The 21,069-nt window shown below is 41.7% G+C and overlaps 1 protein-coding gene across 1 annotated transcript in view; it reads right to left on the bottom strand.

Moving 5' to 3' along the window:
* The window catches only part of LOC129177357 (kinesin-1 heavy chain), a 31,959-nt gene that overhangs the window by 4,236 nt on the left and 6,654 nt on the right, over positions 1–21,069 (bottom strand). The window contains exons 2-25 of the mRNA XM_054768413.1: positions 17,541–17,628; positions 17,382–17,455; positions 17,204–17,308; positions 16,841–16,889; positions 13,111–13,166; positions 12,928–13,015; positions 12,724–12,848; positions 12,552–12,656; positions 11,662–11,807; positions 11,402–11,555; positions 8,132–8,314; positions 7,827–7,895; positions 2,983–3,189; positions 2,717–2,860; positions 2,414–2,605; positions 2,218–2,335; positions 1,566–1,621; positions 1,339–1,448; positions 1,165–1,266; positions 1,020–1,080; positions 840–911; positions 559–663; positions 269–485; positions 27–165 (exon numbers count right to left, since the gene is read on the bottom strand). Coding sequence (XP_054624388.1) covers positions 27–165; positions 269–485; positions 559–663; positions 840–911; positions 1,020–1,080; positions 1,165–1,266; positions 1,339–1,448; positions 1,566–1,621; positions 2,218–2,335; positions 2,414–2,605; positions 2,717–2,860; positions 2,983–3,189; positions 7,827–7,895; positions 8,132–8,314; positions 11,402–11,555; positions 11,662–11,807; positions 12,552–12,656; positions 12,724–12,848; positions 12,928–13,015; positions 13,111–13,166; positions 16,841–16,889; positions 17,204–17,308; positions 17,382–17,455; positions 17,541–17,628 — 2,765 coding nt within the window. The remainder of the gene's footprint in view (positions 1–26; positions 166–268; positions 486–558; positions 664–839; positions 912–1,019; positions 1,081–1,164; positions 1,267–1,338; positions 1,449–1,565; positions 1,622–2,217; positions 2,336–2,413; positions 2,606–2,716; positions 2,861–2,982; positions 3,190–7,826; positions 7,896–8,131; positions 8,315–11,401; positions 11,556–11,661; positions 11,808–12,551; positions 12,657–12,723; positions 12,849–12,927; positions 13,016–13,110; positions 13,167–16,840; positions 16,890–17,203; positions 17,309–17,381; positions 17,456–17,540; positions 17,629–21,069) is intronic.

The raw sequence follows: 21,069 nt of genomic DNA on the forward strand, positions 1-21,069 counted from the left end.
AAAAAAGTAGTAAAGCTTTCACATACTTCTTGTCTGTTTTGGTGCTGCCACCGCCACCCCTGATGGACACAGTCTGGCTGTTCTGGTAAAAGCCTCCTCCACTACGGTTGATGTTGGGGTGAGTGGGGGACGCCACCGGCTGTTGCCCTGGCCGGATGGGCTTAGCTGAGGAGGGAGAAGATGACAAGATTGTTGTGACCACTTGAGTTTCACATGCATAACAAGATTCAGTGGTTACAAACATGCTAGTGTCACGTCAAACACTCACCAATCTGGGCTGAGTGTCCCCTCCTGGCCATGTTCTTGGCCCTGACGGCCTCCTTGATGCGGTCCACCTCCTGCTGGTAACGCTTGCGGTCGCGGGCGGCGTTCTCCTTGGCTTCCTTCAGTGCAGACTCCAGGGCCTTGACCCGCTCAGCCGTAGCACGAAGGCGCTTTTCCAGTTTAGGAAGCTCACACCGAAGATCTGCATTATCACGCACCAGCTGCCGTGGTGTAGATAAAACATTTAGTTAAAATTGTGACAGAGTGCAGACGTCCCGCTTTTAAAACTCCTACCTGTTTGTGAACCTTGGTGAGCTGTTCAAGATTGTTCTCAAGAAAGGAAATTTTCTGCTTTTGTGCCGCGCTGCCCCCAGTGTCGTCAGAGTCCATCTCAGCGCTCTGCAGAGCACAAAGCAAATGCATAAGCATTGACACGCGCACGGACGCACACACACACACAATCTCAGGAGAGAGCCGCTGAATTGTGTTTCTGCCTTTTGGCTAAATGAATTATTCACACTGCAACTTAGGACTCTCCCTGTCTAGACAAAGGCATATTGAACATAATGGTTCACCTTTTTCACTCGAGTAGCCAAGTCCTGGACGAAAAGCTTCCTCAGGTTATGCAGGGTCTGCAACTCCTTGGCCTTAATTATAGTGAGACAAGTAAATAATTAGAAAAACATGAGGTACGCTGCTGTATACCAGCCTAACAAAAAGTTGGAGCTGTATCATTGGGAATGTGAACAACTCACCACTGTCTCCTCCAGACCTTTCAGGTCCTGCCTGGCCTGCTCCCGCCTGTCCTGCATTACCCTGATGGGAGAGAGCATGTTACAGTTATGTTGTAGGAGAGGAAATGATTGACAGGTGGTTCAGTTTGTGAACATCGGTACAAACGTGAGCTCGTGCAGCTTGCGACTCTTCTCCTGATCAGTGGATTTGAGCTTCTCGTGCTCGACTCTCAGCCTCTCCTGCTCCAGCATGATCTTCTGGTTCAAGCTGGAACAGGAAATGAAGCATGAGTAAATGTGCTAGTACAGAGGTTGGAGTGATGCCGCCTGTCAGTCTTACTCCTGCAGCTCGGTGATGAGCTTCTCCTTGTTGTCCAGCTCATCTCTCAGGCTGCTGATCTGCTTCTGGTGTGCCTCACGGTGAGAGTGGATCTGCTTCTCCACGGCTTCCTGTGGTGCCACACACACAGACACGCTCATGTTATCTTTTGAGAAATTTGAGAGAATGGAGCTGGAGATGCTTCACAAAACCTGATGGAGATGCTTCACAAAACCTGAACTACAGACCTTAACTTCATTGGCAGTCTGGATCTCATTCTCCTTCTCCATAGCATGGACTTTCTCTGGAAAACACAAATGTAACTTGTCATGGTTTAGCAATAAATACATAAAACTTATGTGGGAAGGCTTCTTGAGACGTCATCTGTACTTCTGTGAAGAAGGTGTCGGACGTTTCGCTCCTCATCCGAAGAGCTTCGTCAACGAACTAAAAAGTGCTAGGCTACCAGCACTTATTAGTTCGCTGACGAAGCTCTTCAGATGAGGAGCGAAACATAACAATAAGAACTAATAATTGCTAAGCTACCAGCACTTATTAGTTCGCTGACGAAGCTCTTCGGATGAGGAGCAAAACATCCGACACCTTCTTCACAGAAGTACAGATGACGTCTCAATAAGCCTTTCCCTCGATGGACAACTCCTGTACGACTGAGAGCCTACACAGACGCATAAAACTTATGTGCTCAATCCCATTTTTAAGCAATTTAGGCAAAATGGAGTGCACCACTTGACTGCAACCAAAAAGGTGCTGTTGAGTCTGACATTTTTTTTTGTCTTTGTTCGACATTAACACTTTAAATCAGCTCCAGGAATGACATTTTCCAACCTCCTAGTAGTCTCGAATGCAGCGCAATTCCCTGTAGTTTAAGCAGTGACGTACCCTGAGCGCTGAGTTTGACCAACTCCTCATTTAGAGAGTCCACATTCTCCTCCAGCTGCCTCTTCTTCTGCTCAATGTTCTGCAGGTACTCTGTTAGGGACTTGATTTTAGCCTCGTGCTGTAAACGTAAGACATTTTCATCATGAGTTGCAGGTTCTCTGTCGCAGATGGGTTGACTGTTTCAAGTGGTACAGACCTGCGAGATACGGAGCTGGCAGGCGGCCAGCTCCTTCTCGTTCTCGTCGATCTTCTTGTTGCTCTCCGACTGTGTGCTCTCTAGCTGCTTGCAGCGTTTGACCATTGTCTTCACCTCCGACTTCATCTTGCTGATGTACAGGCGTGCCACTGTGAACTCCTCGTCGATCAGACCACTGCCGCCCTCGTGTTGCTGACAGAGGAGGGAAGAAGACAGTGCCGGGTGAGGAGGAGGAAAGTGTGTTGATCAGTGCTTTAATGGATGTCTGACTTTGCCTCAGCCGCTCTCCAATGCAACCTTTACCTTGATATCATTGCTGCCTACAGCAATGCCAATTTCAGCTAAATCTTTGAGCAGTGATGACATCATCTCAGTGACCCTCTTCTTCTGGTGGTTGGACATCTCCTTCAGTTTCTGCAGCTCAGAGTCCAAAGATGACAGGATGGACTGCAGAGAAGAAGACTACTTAAGCACCAGGATTACATAGGATGCTGTATTCCTCTAATTGTCTGACTCCTATGAGCAAAGTCAAGGACATAAGATGCACTGTTGACCGTCGTTGCCCTCACCGACTTTTGGCTCAGCTCCTCGCTGATGACTTCAAACTCCTTGGTCTTGTCCTCCACCTCCTGACTCTTCTGGTCATAGTTGACGGCCAGCTCCTCCAGGGCCTGCAGCACCTCCTTCACCTCCTCCTTGGAGGCCTCGTTCTCCGCCTGCAGACGGTTCAGCTCGGCCTGGAGGTTTTCGTGATCACGGCGCGAGGAGGCCAGGAGCTTCCCAAAGAAGTCGTTAGTTAAAAACACTGAATGGATTATATGGTTTCCAACTGGGACCAACTACAATATGCAGACGGCAAGTCGGAGAACATGGCCACAGACACATTATACAATACCCCGGACAACAGACGGAATTTAGCAGTTGTGCTATAATCTGAGTTTAATCTGACAAATACAACTGTAAATAAGATCTGTTCCAAATGTTCATTAATATGCAGTGTTTTACATACATATACAAATCACAAACAAATGGGTAAAATATATTTAAATGTCAGAATGTGCCGGGAAATAAGTCTGCATATGTTCCATGTGTGAACAATGTTCCTCATCAATATTACTGAGACTAAGACTAACAACAGGACATAATATTGGGGCTGCAACTAACACATTAATCAGTCTTTCTTTTTTTTTTTAATTTCCGCCTCTTTATTCAGAAATGGAAGATTTTAACACTCCAAAAAAAAAGGGGGGGGGCGCACTCAATTCACACTCAGTCAAAAGTGCTGCGCCATTATTCAAACTGTCCACTTAGGAAGCAACACAGATTGACAATCGTTTTCACGATCTGTTGAGCAAATGGAATAGACAACAGGTGGTGTGTTTTTCACTTCAATTTTGAGCGTGACTCCAAACCCAGACCTCCGTGGGTTAATAAATTTGATTTCCTTTGATAACTTCTGTGTGATTTTGTTGCCAGCACATTCAACTATGTAAAGACAAAAGTATTTAATAAGATATATGATATATATGTATAAAGATATATATAGATATACAGACATAGATTATAGCTTCAGGGCCCACAATTTAAACGATTTCAAGTATTTATTTGTTTATTTTTACATAATTTGGGCTTCCAGCTCATTAAACCCACGAAAACAGGAATTCAAAAAATTAGAATACTGTGAAGAAATCAGCCCAAATTTTGCAGGGCATGAATGTTTTAAACTGAGTGTCACACACTAATCATCTACTAAAGTCAAATCACTTGCACAGGCTTCCCCAGGTGTCATGAAATTGCTTCAGTTTGGTTCAATTGTCTCAGTTGGGTTCAATATGGGGAAGACTGCAGACATGACAACTGGCCAGAAGACCATGATTGATACCCTCCATAGGATGGGTAAGCCACAAAAGTTCATAGCTAAGGAGGCTGGTTGTTCACAGTGCTGTGTCCAAGCATATCAATGGAAAGTCTCGAGGAAGGGCAAAATGTGGCAGGAGAAAATGCACCAGCAAAAGAGATGACCGTGGGCTTCAGCGGATTATCAAACAGGGAAGATTCAAGAATCTGGCAGAGATCCAGAAAGAGTGGAATGAGGCGGGAGTCACAGCTTCAAAAACCACCACATTCAGACGCATCCGGGAGATGGGCTACAACTGTCGGGTTCCTCGGGTCAAGTCACTTCTGAACCTGAGCCAACATAGGAAGCGTCTCCACTGGGCCAAGGAGAAGAAGGACTGGACTGTTGGCCAGTGGTCCAAGGTCCTCTTTTCCGATGAAAGTAAAGTGTGCCTTTCATTTGGGAATCAAGGTCCAAGGGTTTGGAGGAAGACGGGTGAGGAACAGAACCCAAGATGCCTGAGGTCCAGTGTGAAATATCCACAGTCCGTCATGATTTGGGGTGCAATGTCCAGTGCAGGTGTTGGTAAACTCTGCTTTCTTAAATCCAAGGTCACCGCAACAGTCTACCAGAATGTTTTAGAGGACTTCATGATTCCTTCTGCTGAGGATCTGTATGGAGATGCAGATTTCATCTACCAGCAGGACCTGGCCCCTGCCCATACCGCCAGAAGCACCAAAACCTGGTTTGATGCCCATGCCATCACAGTGCTTGACTGGCCTGCCAACTCACCAGACCTAAACCCCATCGAGAATCTGTGGGGTATTCTCAAGAGGAAAATGAGGGGCACCAGACCCAACAACAAAGAAGAGCTGACAGCAAGCATCAAGGAAATCTGGGCTTCCATAACTCCCAGGCAATGCCACAGGCTGATTGCTTCAATGCCACGTGGCATCGAGGCAGTGATTAAGGCAAAGGAATTCTCAACCAAGTACTGAAGATTGACATATTGTTTTAAAAGTACCATATTTTGATTGATTTGATGTGATTCTATTTTTTCTTTTTTTTTTTCCTGCAAAAACTGAGAAGTAAATGGTGATTTCTTCACAGTATTCTCATTTTTTAAATTCCTGTTTTCGTGGGTTTTATGAGCTGGAGGCCCAAATTACGTAAAAATAAACAAATAAACACTTGAAATCATTTAAATTGTGGGCCCTGAATCTATAATCCATGAAAGTTTAACTTTTTAAATGGAATTGTGGAAATTAAACAACTTTTACATGACATTCTAATTTTTTTGGAAAGGGTCTGTATATATACGTACTGTATAAATGCACACACACACACACGCACGCACGCGCGCACACACACACACACACACACACACACTCCTGATCAAAATCTTAAGACCAGTTGAAAAATTGCTAGAATTTGCATTTGCACATTTGGATCTTAATGAGGTTTTAAGTAGAGCTACAATATGCAAAAGCAAGAAGGGGGAGTGAGACAAAAAGCATTTTGAAAAAGTAATTTAATGAAAACAACAAACAAATAAAATTTTGATCAGCTGATAAACAACCTAGGACCATTGCTCAAAAATAACAAAAAACTCTCCAAACCACAACAAAAAATGTGCTCAGTAGGACTCAGTAATGAGTAGCTCCACAGTTCTTGTTAATCACTTCAAAAATTGCTTTGGGCATGCTTGATACGAGTGTTTTCAGGAGGCTAGTGGGAACATTGCTCCAAGTGGTGAAGATGGCTTCACGAAGGGCATCAACTGTTTGGAACTGATGGCCATTTTTATGGGATGTTCTCTATGGGTTTCTCCCTGAAGAAGTCCTTGGTCAAGCAAGCATTGTGAACTGCAGCGTTGTCCTGTTGAAAAATCCAGCTGCTACCACACAGACGAGGGCCCTCAGTCATGAGGGATGCCCGCTGCAACATCTGCATCCATTTGACGACCCTGCACCACCTGAAGCTCCAGTGTTCCACTGAATGAAAAAGCGCCCCAGATCATGACGGACCCCCCTCGACTATGCTGGGTAGAAAACATCTCAGGTGGGATCTCCTTGTCATGCCAGTAACGTTGGAAGCCATCTGGACCGTCAAGGTTACATTTTTTCTCATCAGAGAATACAACTTTTTTCCACCTTTCAATGTCCCATGTTTGATGCTCCCTGGAAAAGTCTAAACGTGCAGTTTTGTGGCATTGAAGGAGACGAGGTCTTTGAATTAGTTTTTTCTTTTTTAAACCCGTTTCCTGCAGATGCCGTCTGATGGTTAGTGCGCTGCAGTCGGCACCAGTAAGGGCCTTAATGTGGGTCAAAGACTGCCCTGTGTCTTGATGGACAGCCAATCGGATCCTCCGGCTCAGCACAGGTGTCATTTTTTTGGGTCTGCGACTTGACTTTTTTGTTCCATAATGATCAGGATCTTTCAAAAAATGTTGAATGACTGATTTACTGCGCCCAACCTCAGCAGCAATGGCACGCTGCGAGAGGCCTTGCTTATGCAGCTCGACAATCCAACCACGTTAAAAAAGATAAAGCTTCTCAGCTTTAGCCATCAGGAGGGCATGACAGTGTGAATGCCTGACAGAAAATGAAAATTTTGAGCAGATTTAGGCTTTTATAGCCTGTGGTCTTAAACTTTTGATCAGGTGATAAACGGCCTATTTCAGTTTGTTAATTGTTGTTTTCAATACATTTCTTTCAAAATGCTTGTTGTCTCATTTTTGCATGTTATAGCTCTACTTACTCTACTTACTTACTTACTTACATTTGCTACTTACTCCTCATTAAGATTCAAATGTGCAAAATGCAAATTATAGCAATTTTTCATTTTTGTACACGGCCACAAGCTTCCTGGATGTCTCCTGCGGGATTTTGGACCTTTCTTCCTTAGTGAAAGCCTCAAGCTGGGTCAGGTTGTTCAGTTTCCTAGTCATAGCTCTGGCCTTCAAGTCTCACCACAAGTTCTCGATTGGATTCAGGTCAGGACTCTGACTTGGCCATTCTAGGACGTTGACATCATTGTCCTTGAACCATATCTTCACTCTCTTGGCGGTATGTTTTGGATCATTGTATTGCTGGTACTTCCAGGTGTGGCCGAGCTGGAGTTTCTCAGCAGATCCCTTCATGTTTTCATCAATGATCACAGGCAAGGACCACAACCAAGACCCTACTTGAAACGAAGTCCCACACTTTTGAAGACTTCAGTCAAACTGTTTTCTCCGTGTCTGTCATGTTTCATTTGTTGAATTTACTTTTCCTTCGAAAATACCGCCTCCACTCTGACTCCACTTCGCTCTGTTCAACTCACTCTGCAGGTGACTTTTTTTTACTTTATTTTAGTCAGCTAGCATAAATCGCGTGACACAACGAATCAATAATAAAATTCCTTGCAAACACTATCGATTTTATCAATTCGTTGTTGCAGCCCTAGATAATAATTTACATTTTTATTGGCGATACCCTTTCACTAATTCGAAAAGAAGTGTAAAATACTACACAGTATGTCTTCCAGCTCAGACATTTTTTTTTCTTTCCCCTGGATGAAGGGTCCAGGACTCACCTCCTCCTGATCCAGCATCTGCTGCTTCAGCTTCTCGGCCAGCTGGCTCTGCTGGTTGATCTCTTCATCCTACACACAGGAGACGTGCAACAGCATTAGCATTCACAGCGTGTCTCGTACCGAGCCAGGGTGGGAGGTGAAAGACAGCTGAGAAATTAATATTCCAAAACAAGTCTTTCATCCAAAACAGACGGCAAAAAAAGCTCCCTATAAACAAAAAAAGGAACTTCGGCAGTTATCTTAATTTTAGATGTTCCTCTGCAGGGGCATGACAGCCAAAGGTTGCTCTTTTCATTCTTCCTCACCTTATCATCCAGCTGCTTGTAGAGTTTGGACAACTCGGCCTCACACTTGTCTTTCTCCACGTCGGTGAGGCGGATGCCAGGCACGTTGGGCGTGGACGCGGGCTTGTCGTTGATGATGTTGTCCAGCGCCAGCACCTCTGCATTGGCCTTCTCCTTGTCAAACTGCTCCTCCACCGGCACACTCTCACCTGGGAAGTTGTAAATATACACATGACTGAGTACATTCAGGAATGTCATCACAGCCATTCAGTAGAAAGGATGTAGATAGCAAAAATTGGTATCTTAATGGCACCAGTGCAAACGTAAACTCAACCAGACCGAAAAAAGTAGCAATCGGTGCCTCATGCAGACTCAGCCATCTGCAACAACAGCTTGAAGGTGATATTGTGCAAGCAACGTCTTGTATGTAATGTACCGTCCTGACAGACACACAGAGTCTGACACCCTTTTTAAAAACTTTCGTGCCGACCTTAAAGGAAAACTGCACTTTTTTTTTTTTATTTTGCCCATCATCCACAATCCTTGTGAGACATGAACACATCTCTTTTCTGTACGTTCTAAAGATATAAAAAGAGTAAAAAGTGAGTACTGAGTAAAAAGTGTGGACTGAATGTGTGGCGTAACTGTGCATGTTTTACTGCCTGTCTTTTATTTTGATGGCTCGACATACCACATACAGGAAGTGTTACACCGAGTTTGTGTTGCTGAAGGGACTGAAAGCTCGATTGAGAGTTACATTTTTTTAAAAATTTTGATAAAAGTAAACACAAGACAAACAAGCATCAATTTCAAGTAAATGTTCAGGATAAAATAGTGCACAACAGGCTGCTTTAAAACAGAAAGAGAAAGTCAAATAAGGAAATTAAGGTTTACCTAATTAACAATATAATATGGTAAACAAAAATAAAATGATAAATTAGGGGTTTTCTACAAGATTCAGATGATAAATTGTATGAGACCATGGCTTATTTTGTCGGTGGTATAGAATAAAGAAAGCTACAGCTACATAGTGGAATCCTCCTTGCCGTCTGTTTGAAACCAGTAATACACAAAATATGACAGAATGGAAGTTCTCAGTTCTCAGGTTTTGGACAGGTGCGCTCACAGAGGTCCAAGGAATTAAAAAAATTAGAGGGAACATTGTACAGCGACATTGTTATTATTATCAACATTGTTGTGCTGACTGAACTATGTTACTGGCATATTGACACCCTGCCACACCACACCGGTCAGCTACTAGCTTCACCACACACTCAGTGCCTCAGGCGACTACCAAAACGTAACACTACATATTGGAGCTGCTGCTACTGCTGCTGTGTTTTTATATTTGAATTTGGAAAAGTTAATGCTAGGTGTAGTGTTTGTTTCTATGTTGCTATGTGAAATCCATGTGCCCAGCAAGGTTACGGTAATGCTGAAAAGGGCCAAATTACGGCAAAATACTGTAAGTATTATATGTTATCATGAATGTACCCGTTACTACATGGTTACAGCATGTATATGAAACCATAAAACCTTGTTGGGGGTTTTTGGAGGTGTTTTAATAGCGGTCTTTGTCTGTGAATTAGGTGTCCCCCATTACGTGCAGTAATGAGCTGTCCCTTTATCTGTTTTTTTAGAGAAAAGAGAAAGACGCGTTCATATCTTACGTAAGGATTCGGGATGATGAGCAAAATTCCCCCAAAAACGGCAATTTCACTTTAACACAGCAACAGTAATGCTCAGTTGCAACCCAACACACACATTACGCCATAGCGATCAATCAAAAGGTGCATCATGAACAGCAGAATTCTGAACATAAAGATTGCAAAACTCGTTTTTTCTGCTTTCCCTGTATTCTGTATTGCTGCGATAATTATGTCAATTTGTTGTGGATTTTATTTCATATTGGTGAATTTATTGCTTAGTTATCACTTATTTATATTATTGAAGTACAGTAGTACCTCGCATAACAAACCTTTTACGTAAATTCCACTGAACGTAAAGAATTTATGTAAAGTATTTGCATCGTATTACGGAAGAAATTCCATATAACGTAAAGCGTCAAGCCGGTGCAAGTTTTTTTTTCTTTTTTCAATCAACTTTATTTATGCCTCAAGTTGGTGCAAGTTCAGACTAACACTTGGTGACGCCTGCTGACGCTTCACGCTCTCATTGGCTGATTTTCGGGGCACCGCCTCCACTCTCATCTCATTGGCTGATTTTCGGGGCACCGCCTCCACTCTCATCTCATTGGTTAAATATCGGGGCACCGCCTACGCTCATCTCTTGGCTGACTTATACAGCACGTTTGTGTGAGAGACAGGCTTTGCCCTTCAACCTCCTTCATCTTCGTAGTCGCCCTTAAACTAACTTAACAATTAACTTACAAATTCAAATTTTGCACACAGCATTATCTTGTAGTGCGTGTGCTCTTGATCAAGACATCTCGTGAACAGTAAGATTGTTTTTGTTTTTCAGTTTTACTCATTTACAGTAATCTTATTACCTTATTTTATATTGGAATGTTACTGTACTATCTTTATGTTAACATTGTCTTATATTTTCCCACCATATTTGGTGGACTTTGAATATTTTGAAGTGTTAAAGGTGTGAGTTTGGGAAGATCTTGGAACGGATTAGGCTATTTACATGTATTTTCTCATCTCTTGGCTGACTTATACAGCACGTTTGTGTGAGAGACAGGCTTTGCCCTTCAACCTCCTTCATCTTCGTAGTCGCCCTTAAACTAACTTAACAATTAACTTACAAATTCAAATTTTGCACACAGCATTATCTTGTAGTGCGTGTGCTCTTGATCAAGACATCTCGTGAACAGTAAGATTGTTTTTGTTTTTCAGTTTTACTCATTTACAGTAATCTTATTACCTTATTTTATATTGGAATGTTACTGTACTATCTTTATGTTAACATTGTCTTATATTTTCCCACCATATTTGGTGGACTTTGAATATTTTGAAGTGTTAAAGGTGTGAGTTTGGGAAGATCTTGGAACGGATTAGGCTATTTACATGTATTTTACGCCTTCTATAACATAAAAACCCTATGACAAAGGTTCTCGGAACGGATTATTTACGTTGTAGGGGCGTCTACTGTATTTCAATTACCTGTATGTCATAAAAATCGGTTTAAAAATTATGTACAAATTATTTTTGACAAGTTCAAGTACCGATTCACCGATTCACATTTCAAGTACCGATTTGGCAATATATATAATAATAATTATAACATGTTAACAATATCCAACCCTATTCAGAAGTCCGGAAGAACCTCACCATTTCTCCAGCGGTTGAGCTCATTTTCCAGCCAGGTGATTGTGTTCCTGAGGGTCTTGTTCTTCTCTTTCTCCCGCTCATATTTCTGCTTCCACTGTTCTGCTGTCAACTCAATGTTTACCGTGACAGTGTTCTTGATGGTCTTTGCTCTGTATGGATAGAAGAATTACACAAGATTCAATACACAACACATGTGCAATGTGAGATACAACTAATTGGCAGAGCATTCATTCAAAAAAATTATTTTCTGCCAACCTTTGTCCAAACATGAGAGTGGATTTGGTTTCAGCCTCATTGTAGGAGGAAGGTGAGCAGCAGATGACAATAGTGGTTCGACAGTTACCACCCAGCGAGTCCTGCAGGATACGGGTCATCTTGCTGTCTCGGTACGGGATATAGGCCTTGCCAATACAAACAGATGCACGTGTGTCAATGATGCTCTGATCTTACACTCGTCTTCACTTAAACTCTTCAATGTTGTGCGTATAAATCACACGTTCAACCTCAGAACTTGTAGTGACAAGCAAGGCCCCTCTTAGCTATATGTTTTCCACGCTCCTCCTTTTTAATGATAATTAAGTGTCAGAGGTGAGCGGATCTTATTCTGCCAACTTCGCTGATGCTCCCGCCCAAATAATTAGCTCATATTTGCTTCAGCAGCAGGACAGCTGGAGGGCCAAGCTGAGGTGAAGGACAACAAGACTACAACACAACCATGCTGAGGCAGAAAAAAGTAAAGGATCAGATTTTAATTAGCTTTTTTTTCAGACCAAACCCAAGGGTTTACATGTTAAATGATCTGGCTGCAAAAAATAATTTATGTCCACACACTAACACCACTACGCTTATTCATGACCAAGATAAGCATACAGATGGTCGTTTGTTTTAGTGGACCACTGTAACACCAGAGGCTGATTGCCCAGGGTGTATACTAAACAAAATAAACATTTATCAAAGTGAAAAGTGTGAAATTGTGGCCACAGCGCCAAAAAACATTGCTGGGGGAAGCGTTATCTTTACAAGCCAATGGACCACTGGATGTATGAATGGTGTTGGTTCAGACACACACCTGGAGGGACAAGACTATCAGTTTTTGGGAGTTTATCACAAACACTTATTGTGAGGGAGGAAGTTGAGGTACTGACCGTTCCTTCAGCCAGGGCCGAGATGACATTCCCGAGGGACGACAGAGACTTATTGATGTTCTTTGCTTCGTCCAGCACAGCTCCCTCGGCTCCCGTTTTACTGACCTGAGCATCATAGACATGCATTAGCGCAACACGCTCAAGAAGTCATTGAATGTCATTTGCTGTGTACCTTTTCACTTCCAGCCAGATCCACCAGGTAGAGCTTGCCACTGAGCTTTTGCTCTGTTTGAGTGTTCTCCTGCTTGACGTTGATTAAGAAGATACTGTGACTCCTGGAGCTGTGCTCATTCATGTCTGAGGAAAGGAGGCATCCATCTCAACACCTTCACACAGCAGCAAGTGCTTCACAGAGACTAGTGGACTGATATCTTACTTGTGACTGCTACATGTCTGTTGGATTTGCCTTCATCGATGGTGTCCATGACCTCCTCCGGGCTGCACACAAAGCGCTCAGTGCAGCCCTGTTGTCACAAGGAGACAGCAGACACTATTAGTGGCATATTTTTAACGGGTTCAGCCAGTTGTGGCTGATATGTGGCTGATGGTTCAGTCTCACCTTAACATATGGTACTCTGTTTTTGTCTTCATGCACTGAAAGATTGGTCTTTGACACTGGTAAGAAAGACAACAAGAACATGTGTCAAAGACGTACACTTGACCACTATCTCTTGGCTTTTTTGCTGAATTAAATCACTATACAACAGGTGGTCCTCAGTTTATGGCATTCTGTGTGTCACCGTTTCGTGGTTTCGTACGTACTGTCATGCCATTAATTATTAATATTCTACAAACAGAAAAATAACTAGTTACGTGCAAGCAGGGGAGTCATACATAAGCGGATGGGTACCTGTACAGTGAGACAGCAATACATAGTCCGTCACAACACTGATATCAAGGACAACGTCACTTTTGTTTTTTTAAGTTAAATTTCTTCTTTTAATTTAACTTTTAAGTTTCAACTCCATTATGACTTTCCAAGACAGTGAGGCAGACTCGTCTGGTGGCAGAGCATAAACTTGAAAGTGAAATTAGACATTGTAAGATTCTCCGTGGAGAAATCAACATTGGCTGCATGCATAGTCCAAGCTGCTGAAACGTCGCAACCATCATGAAGAATATACTGTAGATGGTATCTTTGAACATGTGAAAGGATCTGGTCCTATGAAATGGAAAGTGATAACAGCATAAGTAGTGTAGTGGTGTCATTATTGAGACCTCCTCCAATAGGCCCGTCTCTCACTCCTTGCAACACCACCCAGAGTGCAAGACAACCACAGGTAGGGGCCCTATAATTTCTGCGTTAACAGAATCGTGGACGGAATTGCGAAATTGGCCAATAAAAACTAAATCTAGAGTTAAACACGGAAGCTTGCGAAAATTAACATACAAGTCGTGCCCAAAATTATTCATACCCTTGCTAATCCTTGTGATTTTTTTCATTTAATGATGAAATGAATGCATTTTTTCAAGTTGGCGTGTGAGTTGTATGTGAACAACAATTGAAAGAATGACAACAATACAAAATTCAAGAAAATCTTTAATTCATGGGTATTTTATTGATGGATTCCCAAAAAGTGCCATGTTCAAAATTATTCATACCCCTGACAAAATTTCAAATAAAATGTGCCAAATGTGGTAATGTTTCTCCAGTAGTTACTTCAAGGTGTCACAATGGAACAAAAAACCCTTAATATTGTTGACCAAATGTTAAACACTGATCTAAAAACTAAATAAGACTTCTTTCCAGAAGAGTATAAATAGGGGAAAAGTGTTCAGGTCATTCTCAATTTCTGGTCATCATGATCATCATGAAGAATGAGCTCAGCGAGGACCTACGTCAGCGTCTTGTATGTGCTCACAGTGAAGGAAAGGGTTACAAGGCCATTTCCAAGCAGTATGATGTCCCTGTGGCAACCGTTCAGAGCATCATCAACAAGCACAAGAGGTTCAACACTGTTAAAAACCTCAATGGGCGTGGCAGGAAGTGTAAGGTGTCGCCTAAACTTGCCAGGAAAATCTGCCAAGAGGTCAACAAGAACCCACAGACCACAACCAACCTAATTAAAACACTAGACCAGGGAGGGATAAAGGTGTCACGGTCCACCATCGAGTGACACCTGCACAGAGGAGGTCTCCATGGACGTAGACCTCGGAAGACGCCACTGCTCAAGAAGAAACATCTGGAAGCTCGCCTGGCCTTTTCTAGACGTCATCTGAAGCAAGATCCCAGCTTTTGGTCAACTATTCTGTGGTCTGATGAGACAAAGTTGGAGTTATTTGGCCATATGGATGCTCAATATGTCTGGAGGAAGAAAGGAGAAGACTAGAGGTCAAAGAACACTGTGCCCACTGTCAGTATGGTGGTGGAAACATAATGCCGTGGGGATGTTTTTCCTCCAGTGGCAAAGGAAATCTTGTCAAGGTCCAAGGAATCATGAAAAAGGAGGAATACTTTAGGATCATTGACAAAAATGTGAAGCAATCTGCTGAGAAACTTCAGCTTGGCCACAACTGGATGTACCAGCAAGACAATGACCCTAAACACAAGGTAGTGAAGAAATGGTTCAAGGACAATATTGTCAACATCCTGGAATGGCCAAGTCAAAGTCCTGACCTAAATCCAATTGAAAACTTGTGGCATCACTTGAAGACCAGAGTGATGGCTCGGAAACCGACCAACCTGACCCAGCTTGAGGCTTTTGCCAAGGAAGAATGGGCCAACATCCCACAAGAGACATGCAGGAAGCTTGCGGACACATACAAGAACCGTCTCGAAGCAGTGATAAAGAGCAAAGGCTATGCTATTGACTATTAAAGGAAGACAATGGACGAGGATATGAATAATTTTGAACATGGCATTTTTTGGGAATGCATCAATAAAATACTCCTGAAATGGAGATTTCCTTGAATTTTGTATTGTTGTCATGATTTCAAATTGTTATTCACCTATAACTGATTCACAAATTTGAAAAAATGCATACATTTCATCACTAAATGAAAAAAAAATCACAAGAATTAGCAAGGGTATGAATAATTTTGAGCACGACTATATGTGAATTAAATGCTGTCATCGTGAGGAGAAGGAACGTTTGTGTGGAGAAGTATTTCCCCGGGAGACCATTCAATCGTGGGAGAATCTCTTCAGAAACACTAATCAAACACTAATCCGTCCACCCAAACTAAACATGCGACCTGAAACACCGTAAAAAGTTGGCGAAAACACTTAGAAACTCCCCTCTTATGGAGCGTGAATGGAAGCCAGCCGGGTTAGCTTAGTTTAGCAGAGCATGCTGGTGTGGCTGTGTATGTACGACTCAGGCTGCATGATTGTGTTTACACAGTGGTGCATCTTACGATGCTTGCTGACGTTGTGCAAGTTCTGAGGGAAATAAGGATGACAGGCACATTTACTCTTGCGCCCAGCTCGTCTTAATCGTCAGACATTCTCAACACACACAACACGCTTCCTGCCTTCAAAATAAGAGCGCTGTTCCCCACATACTGTAATTGTGTAAACAAAAAAGGGTGTCATAAAAAATATCTTACATTAATAACGCAATTGGAATTGCTTCGGTGACCAAGTCTTAACCACAAGCACAGGCATTACAGTTTGTTGAGGATTTTGTAGTAATGTGTGCAGAGGCTGCTATGCCATTAGCAAGCTACAGTAAATCCATTTCTGAATTACTGGGCAAAAATGGCCAGTGATGTATTGCATCAATAAATGGAAGAAATTTTGCATTGAATTAATGGACATTTTATTTACTGTTACAAAAGTACACTCTCTGTGCTGGTAAAATATATGTAAAAGGTAAAAAAAAAAAAAAAAAAAAGTGGAGTTTAAAAAATGTATTTTGGAATTTGGGGAAAAAAAAACAAAATGGAATTTGAGAGAAAATAAAATTGATTTTATAGGGCCGTACACAAGGATAAAAGTCAAGAATTGTTCGCGTTTTAATACAGTTTCATGTATTTTGTGTTTTACTATTACATTTTATATGTCCTTCATGTGTTGTGTGTAGAGTGTGAGTAACTTTGCTGTTCATTTAGGTGGTAAAATATAATTTAGGTACAAGATTCAACTTACAACAAAACTACCCTTACATCACAGTCGAGGAACAGAACTCGTACATAACCCCAGGACTACCTGTATTGCTTATTTAATAATTTTAAAATAGAGAATGAGCCAATTACGACGCTTTTCAAGTGCATGAAAATAATAATTAAGCTGGAGTACAATTGTCTGGAACATTGTCTGGTACATTCTTCCACGTGAAGCCGCTTACCATCCAAAAGGTCCCGGATCTTGTCTAAGTAAATTTCGAAATAGGAAACCTGTAAACAGAAAAAAGAGGAGGGGATCATCAAAATGTGGACATATGTTTCAAGGTTTAACAAGAGTATTACTATAGCCATGTGTTAATCACATAGTAAGACAAAACTTTCTGAGTGATGCTAATACAAAAACCCCCCACAAAAATAGAACTATGTTTTATCAATTTCAATTTCTTATGACTAGAGTGCCGTCACAGGACAAACTTGGTAATTAAAAAGATGAGAAGCCACTTGTTTGACACCAGAACCAGTTTTTTAGCTTTAAATTAAGGGTTGCATTTTGCAGTGAACATCCATAGCTTGACTCCACTTACTTTGATATGAAATTCCAGGTTTTCATCCATGGAATAAATGTAGTTGAAGATGTCCTGAACTATCCTGGGGATGATTCCCATTGAGTCTGTGTCATGGAGATTCCCCTAAAAATGGCCAACATTTGAACTTGTAACACGGTGAAAGAGGGCCTTTATATTTACACATTTTCATCCTCACCTCCATGGTGTGTGTCTTTCCAGAGGACGTCTGGCCATAGGCAAAAATTGTTCCATTGTATCCTTCCAGAACATCTACAAGACAACGCATAGACATTAAAATACAGTATTCACTCATGTGGACTCCAATTGTAGTGTGATAGGTAAGAAAGATGTTCACCTTTTACAATCTTTTGGGCGCAGGCATTGTAGACTTGTTCCTGTGTTGTGCTGGACTGAAAAACTCGGTCAAACATGTACGGTTTGCTCTGCAAGAGAAATTCAGAGTGAGGACCATTACAAATGAAATGTTTTGGAATATTCGGTCAACCTTAGAGATAGTCTTTTGCAGAGACAAAAATAAATTCAGTGACAACGTGCTTATTTCACTTTTCCTGTGATGCACTAATGACGATTCCTATTCAATTGTATTGTGTTGCAGGTGACAAAGAACATCAGTCTACATCAATCTCCTGAAGGTTACTCGTTCAAGTTTTAAAAAGAGTCTCTGACACTTCATCAACTTTGCTTAAATAAGTTATATAATAATGATGTAGTGCATAATTACAAACATTTTTGAAAGCGAACGGGAAATTGGCAAAAATTACATTTATAGTTCAGGGCGCCAGCCATGATGACCGAGCTCTCGCAGCTCATCCTAATTTACGGAAGTGACGTCATCGAGGCAGAGGATGTTTACAATGAGAGATGTCAATAATTTGAGGAGGAAGAAACATTTGGAGATGAAATAGAGAACTTACAGACTTAAGACATGGAGATGAAGACTGGCCGCCTGCAGTGTAAATTACTCTGGAGTTGCTTATCCTTCAATTATTGTTTTAAATTGGCTTCTTGAGCATAATGGGGTTTTTGTAGCCTGTGTTATAGTACATGTGGCCGCATGTCGAGGATGAATGTTTGCCGCCGCACCGCCCCCGCCAGTTAAGCTATCGCTGTCTGTTTATATAGCATGTATAATGCGTTGCAGCCTTGTCGCTATCGTGGAATGGTGTTTAGAAGCCTTTATGTAAACCAGACATGACTTCCTCTCGTGCCAACTTTGAGTTACTGGTCGTTTTTCTTTGTCTTGTTTTTTTTCCCGTGTACCGACAGAATAGCATTCTTTTTCAAAATGCGTTTATACCATACTTTCAAGTCAAATGCTTCTTGTAAAGGTGTTCCTCTGAAGCAGTGGTCAGTGAAATGATCATTGCAAAGGAAAGAACTCGAGGTGGGCATCCATCTGTCTCTCGTTCCCTGCACTTGCTTTGTCCATTGTTGTCTTTAGGGGTGCAATGATTCCTCAAATAATTTGAGTACCTCAATTACAAAAAATAATCAAGTATTTTTTTTCTGCTTTGAGGAATCGCTTTCATCACCAACGTGCTTACGTCACCAACGCAGAGGACGAATAGGGTCCTATGATTTCCGCATTAACGGAATCGCGGAATGGGCAAATAAAAAAGGAATTTACTGTTAAAATACGGAATCTCGCGGAAAATGTGTTTTTTCTGATTACTCAATCTAAAACATTTTCAGTAGAATACTTGATTACTAAAATATTCGACAACTGCAACCCTAGTTGTCTTAAACCTTCATCTTTGAAAACAAAAACTTAAAGTATCACTCAAACACTGTCAACATCCAGAAGCAACACAGCATTTTGGCATGACTACTATTTTTATGAAAAATATACTGAACCAAGTAGATGTTCTACCTCGAGAAGAGTTTGTTTACTCTGCTTTAGATGAGGTGTTACCCCAATGTCACTTCCGGAAATTAGGCTGAGCTACGAGAGCAAGTTTGTCATTGCTCGCGCCATCAACTATAAATGTTTTTGCGAATTTACCGTTCAAAATCGAACGATGTAGAACATAATTACAAAAAAATAACATAACTAAGCAAAGTTGATTAATCATGTCAGGGACCCTTTAAAGCAAACATCTCTCTGGTAAAATAAAAAAAAAAAAAGATCTTTGGACTGTTGCTGACATTGATATTCCATATGCCTGGGTTTCAAAGCACACTATAATTATTCTAGAAATATACTCTACGGCTGCAAATGCATGCAGGGCCAAGTGACGAGTGAAAGCAAGGTTTTCCAAGGTTCAACTCAGATAGGTTGTCTTTGGGTGTTTGGACTCCATGTGGACTCATGTTGTCTTCACCAAGCTGAGTGTGACTCCATGCCAAGAAGGCACCATTGTACTGCATGTCCACGATCAACATTTTCAATATGACGTCAATGTCAACATTCTTCTATAAGCACTGAAAATGGGGTGGCTCAATTAGCAGTTAGCCTCTGAATAATCCATAAACGTAAACACTTTGGTAACATTGTCAACTCTGTAAACATATAGAGTCAGCATATTGCTTGACAGGAACATCAACAAGAGCCACACGCAGCTTATTGTTTACTGAAACCCATCATTACAATCACACATATGTACATGTTCTGACACGCAAGCCCACGTCAAATGTTTAAACCGTACAAAAGATCTGATGACGTATAGCATATAGATGATCAGAATTACGTTCATAGCAAAAGAATCTGTCATGTTAGCAGGCATCTTCTAACCATAGTTGCTGAGTGCAGGATTTTGAGCACATGAATAAAATATGGATTAATAACATACATTACTGACTATGCAAAAGTCTTTGGTAACCATGATGTGTTGTTTTTGCAATGCTATAAATGTACAAAACTAGAATGGCACTCAGTGGAACGCAGGCCTCCTCATTCAGTGAAAATCAAAATCATGTATGTCTATCCAGATTCTCACCAAAATTATATGCTTTCTTCACTGAACCTGTACTGTAAGTGCAAGGTTTTATGCAAATAATTTTTTGTATTTGCTGTTTTACTATCAATGAGCCCGTGGTGAAAAGGTCATTAAAGCTAGCCGTGACCCAATTCTTTTGCATAGTACTGGACTAATTTTCAGACCACTGGAGCTACATCACCTTTGATATGCACCACAGCTCATAATCTCCAGTAAACAGGCATTCTCATGTCAATCGCTGATTGGCCTGTCATTCTCTTCCTGCATGTAAAACCTGCCCACAGGTGACACGCGGCACCACTATCAGCCACAGCAGACATCGGCAGCAAACAATAGTGAGTCGGTGGGTTTGTCAAATCCTCATTGTCATTGCTGCAACTGGCCTTACCTACACTTGTGTCTAATGGGATTACACGCCAAAATGAAAATATCATTAGAGTGAGCAGGGCTGTTTGAAAGGACCTGCTCGCCACTTCCTGATGGCCTTATGATGATACTGTTCAAACATGAGTCACGTTGCACAATGGGAGAAATCTCAGTGGACTTTGTTGCCAAGCAAAACACATGGTGATATATCAGCAGTTTAGATGCAAGCAATACAGCTTCACCTGGACGCACCCAGATATTTTCCTCTTTTTCATATTTTCCTCTCTTTTCATAGAGAGAAATCACAGCGAAGAAACGGCACAATTTCAAACGGCCTTTGACAACTAAAACACTTCAGTATGGAGCACTATTAATGTTCAGCTGCTCCACTGTGGGGCGTCTTTGCCAGCAACTGTGTGGTGTGTCTGTGAACCTCACCCTCACTACGACTCCCACACAGACAGCACGACCACTCTTCAGTACAGGACGCCATGGTGGAGGTTTGACACAGTTTCACATTTTCTACACTGCAGCTATGAGAAATATTTACAGACCAGGTAC

This window comes from Dunckerocampus dactyliophorus, chromosome 2, assembly GCF_027744805.1.
Source record: "Dunckerocampus dactyliophorus isolate RoL2022-P2 chromosome 2, RoL_Ddac_1.1, whole genome shotgun sequence".
Classification (NCBI taxonomy): Eukaryota; Metazoa; Chordata; class Actinopteri; order Syngnathiformes; family Syngnathidae; genus Dunckerocampus; species Dunckerocampus dactyliophorus.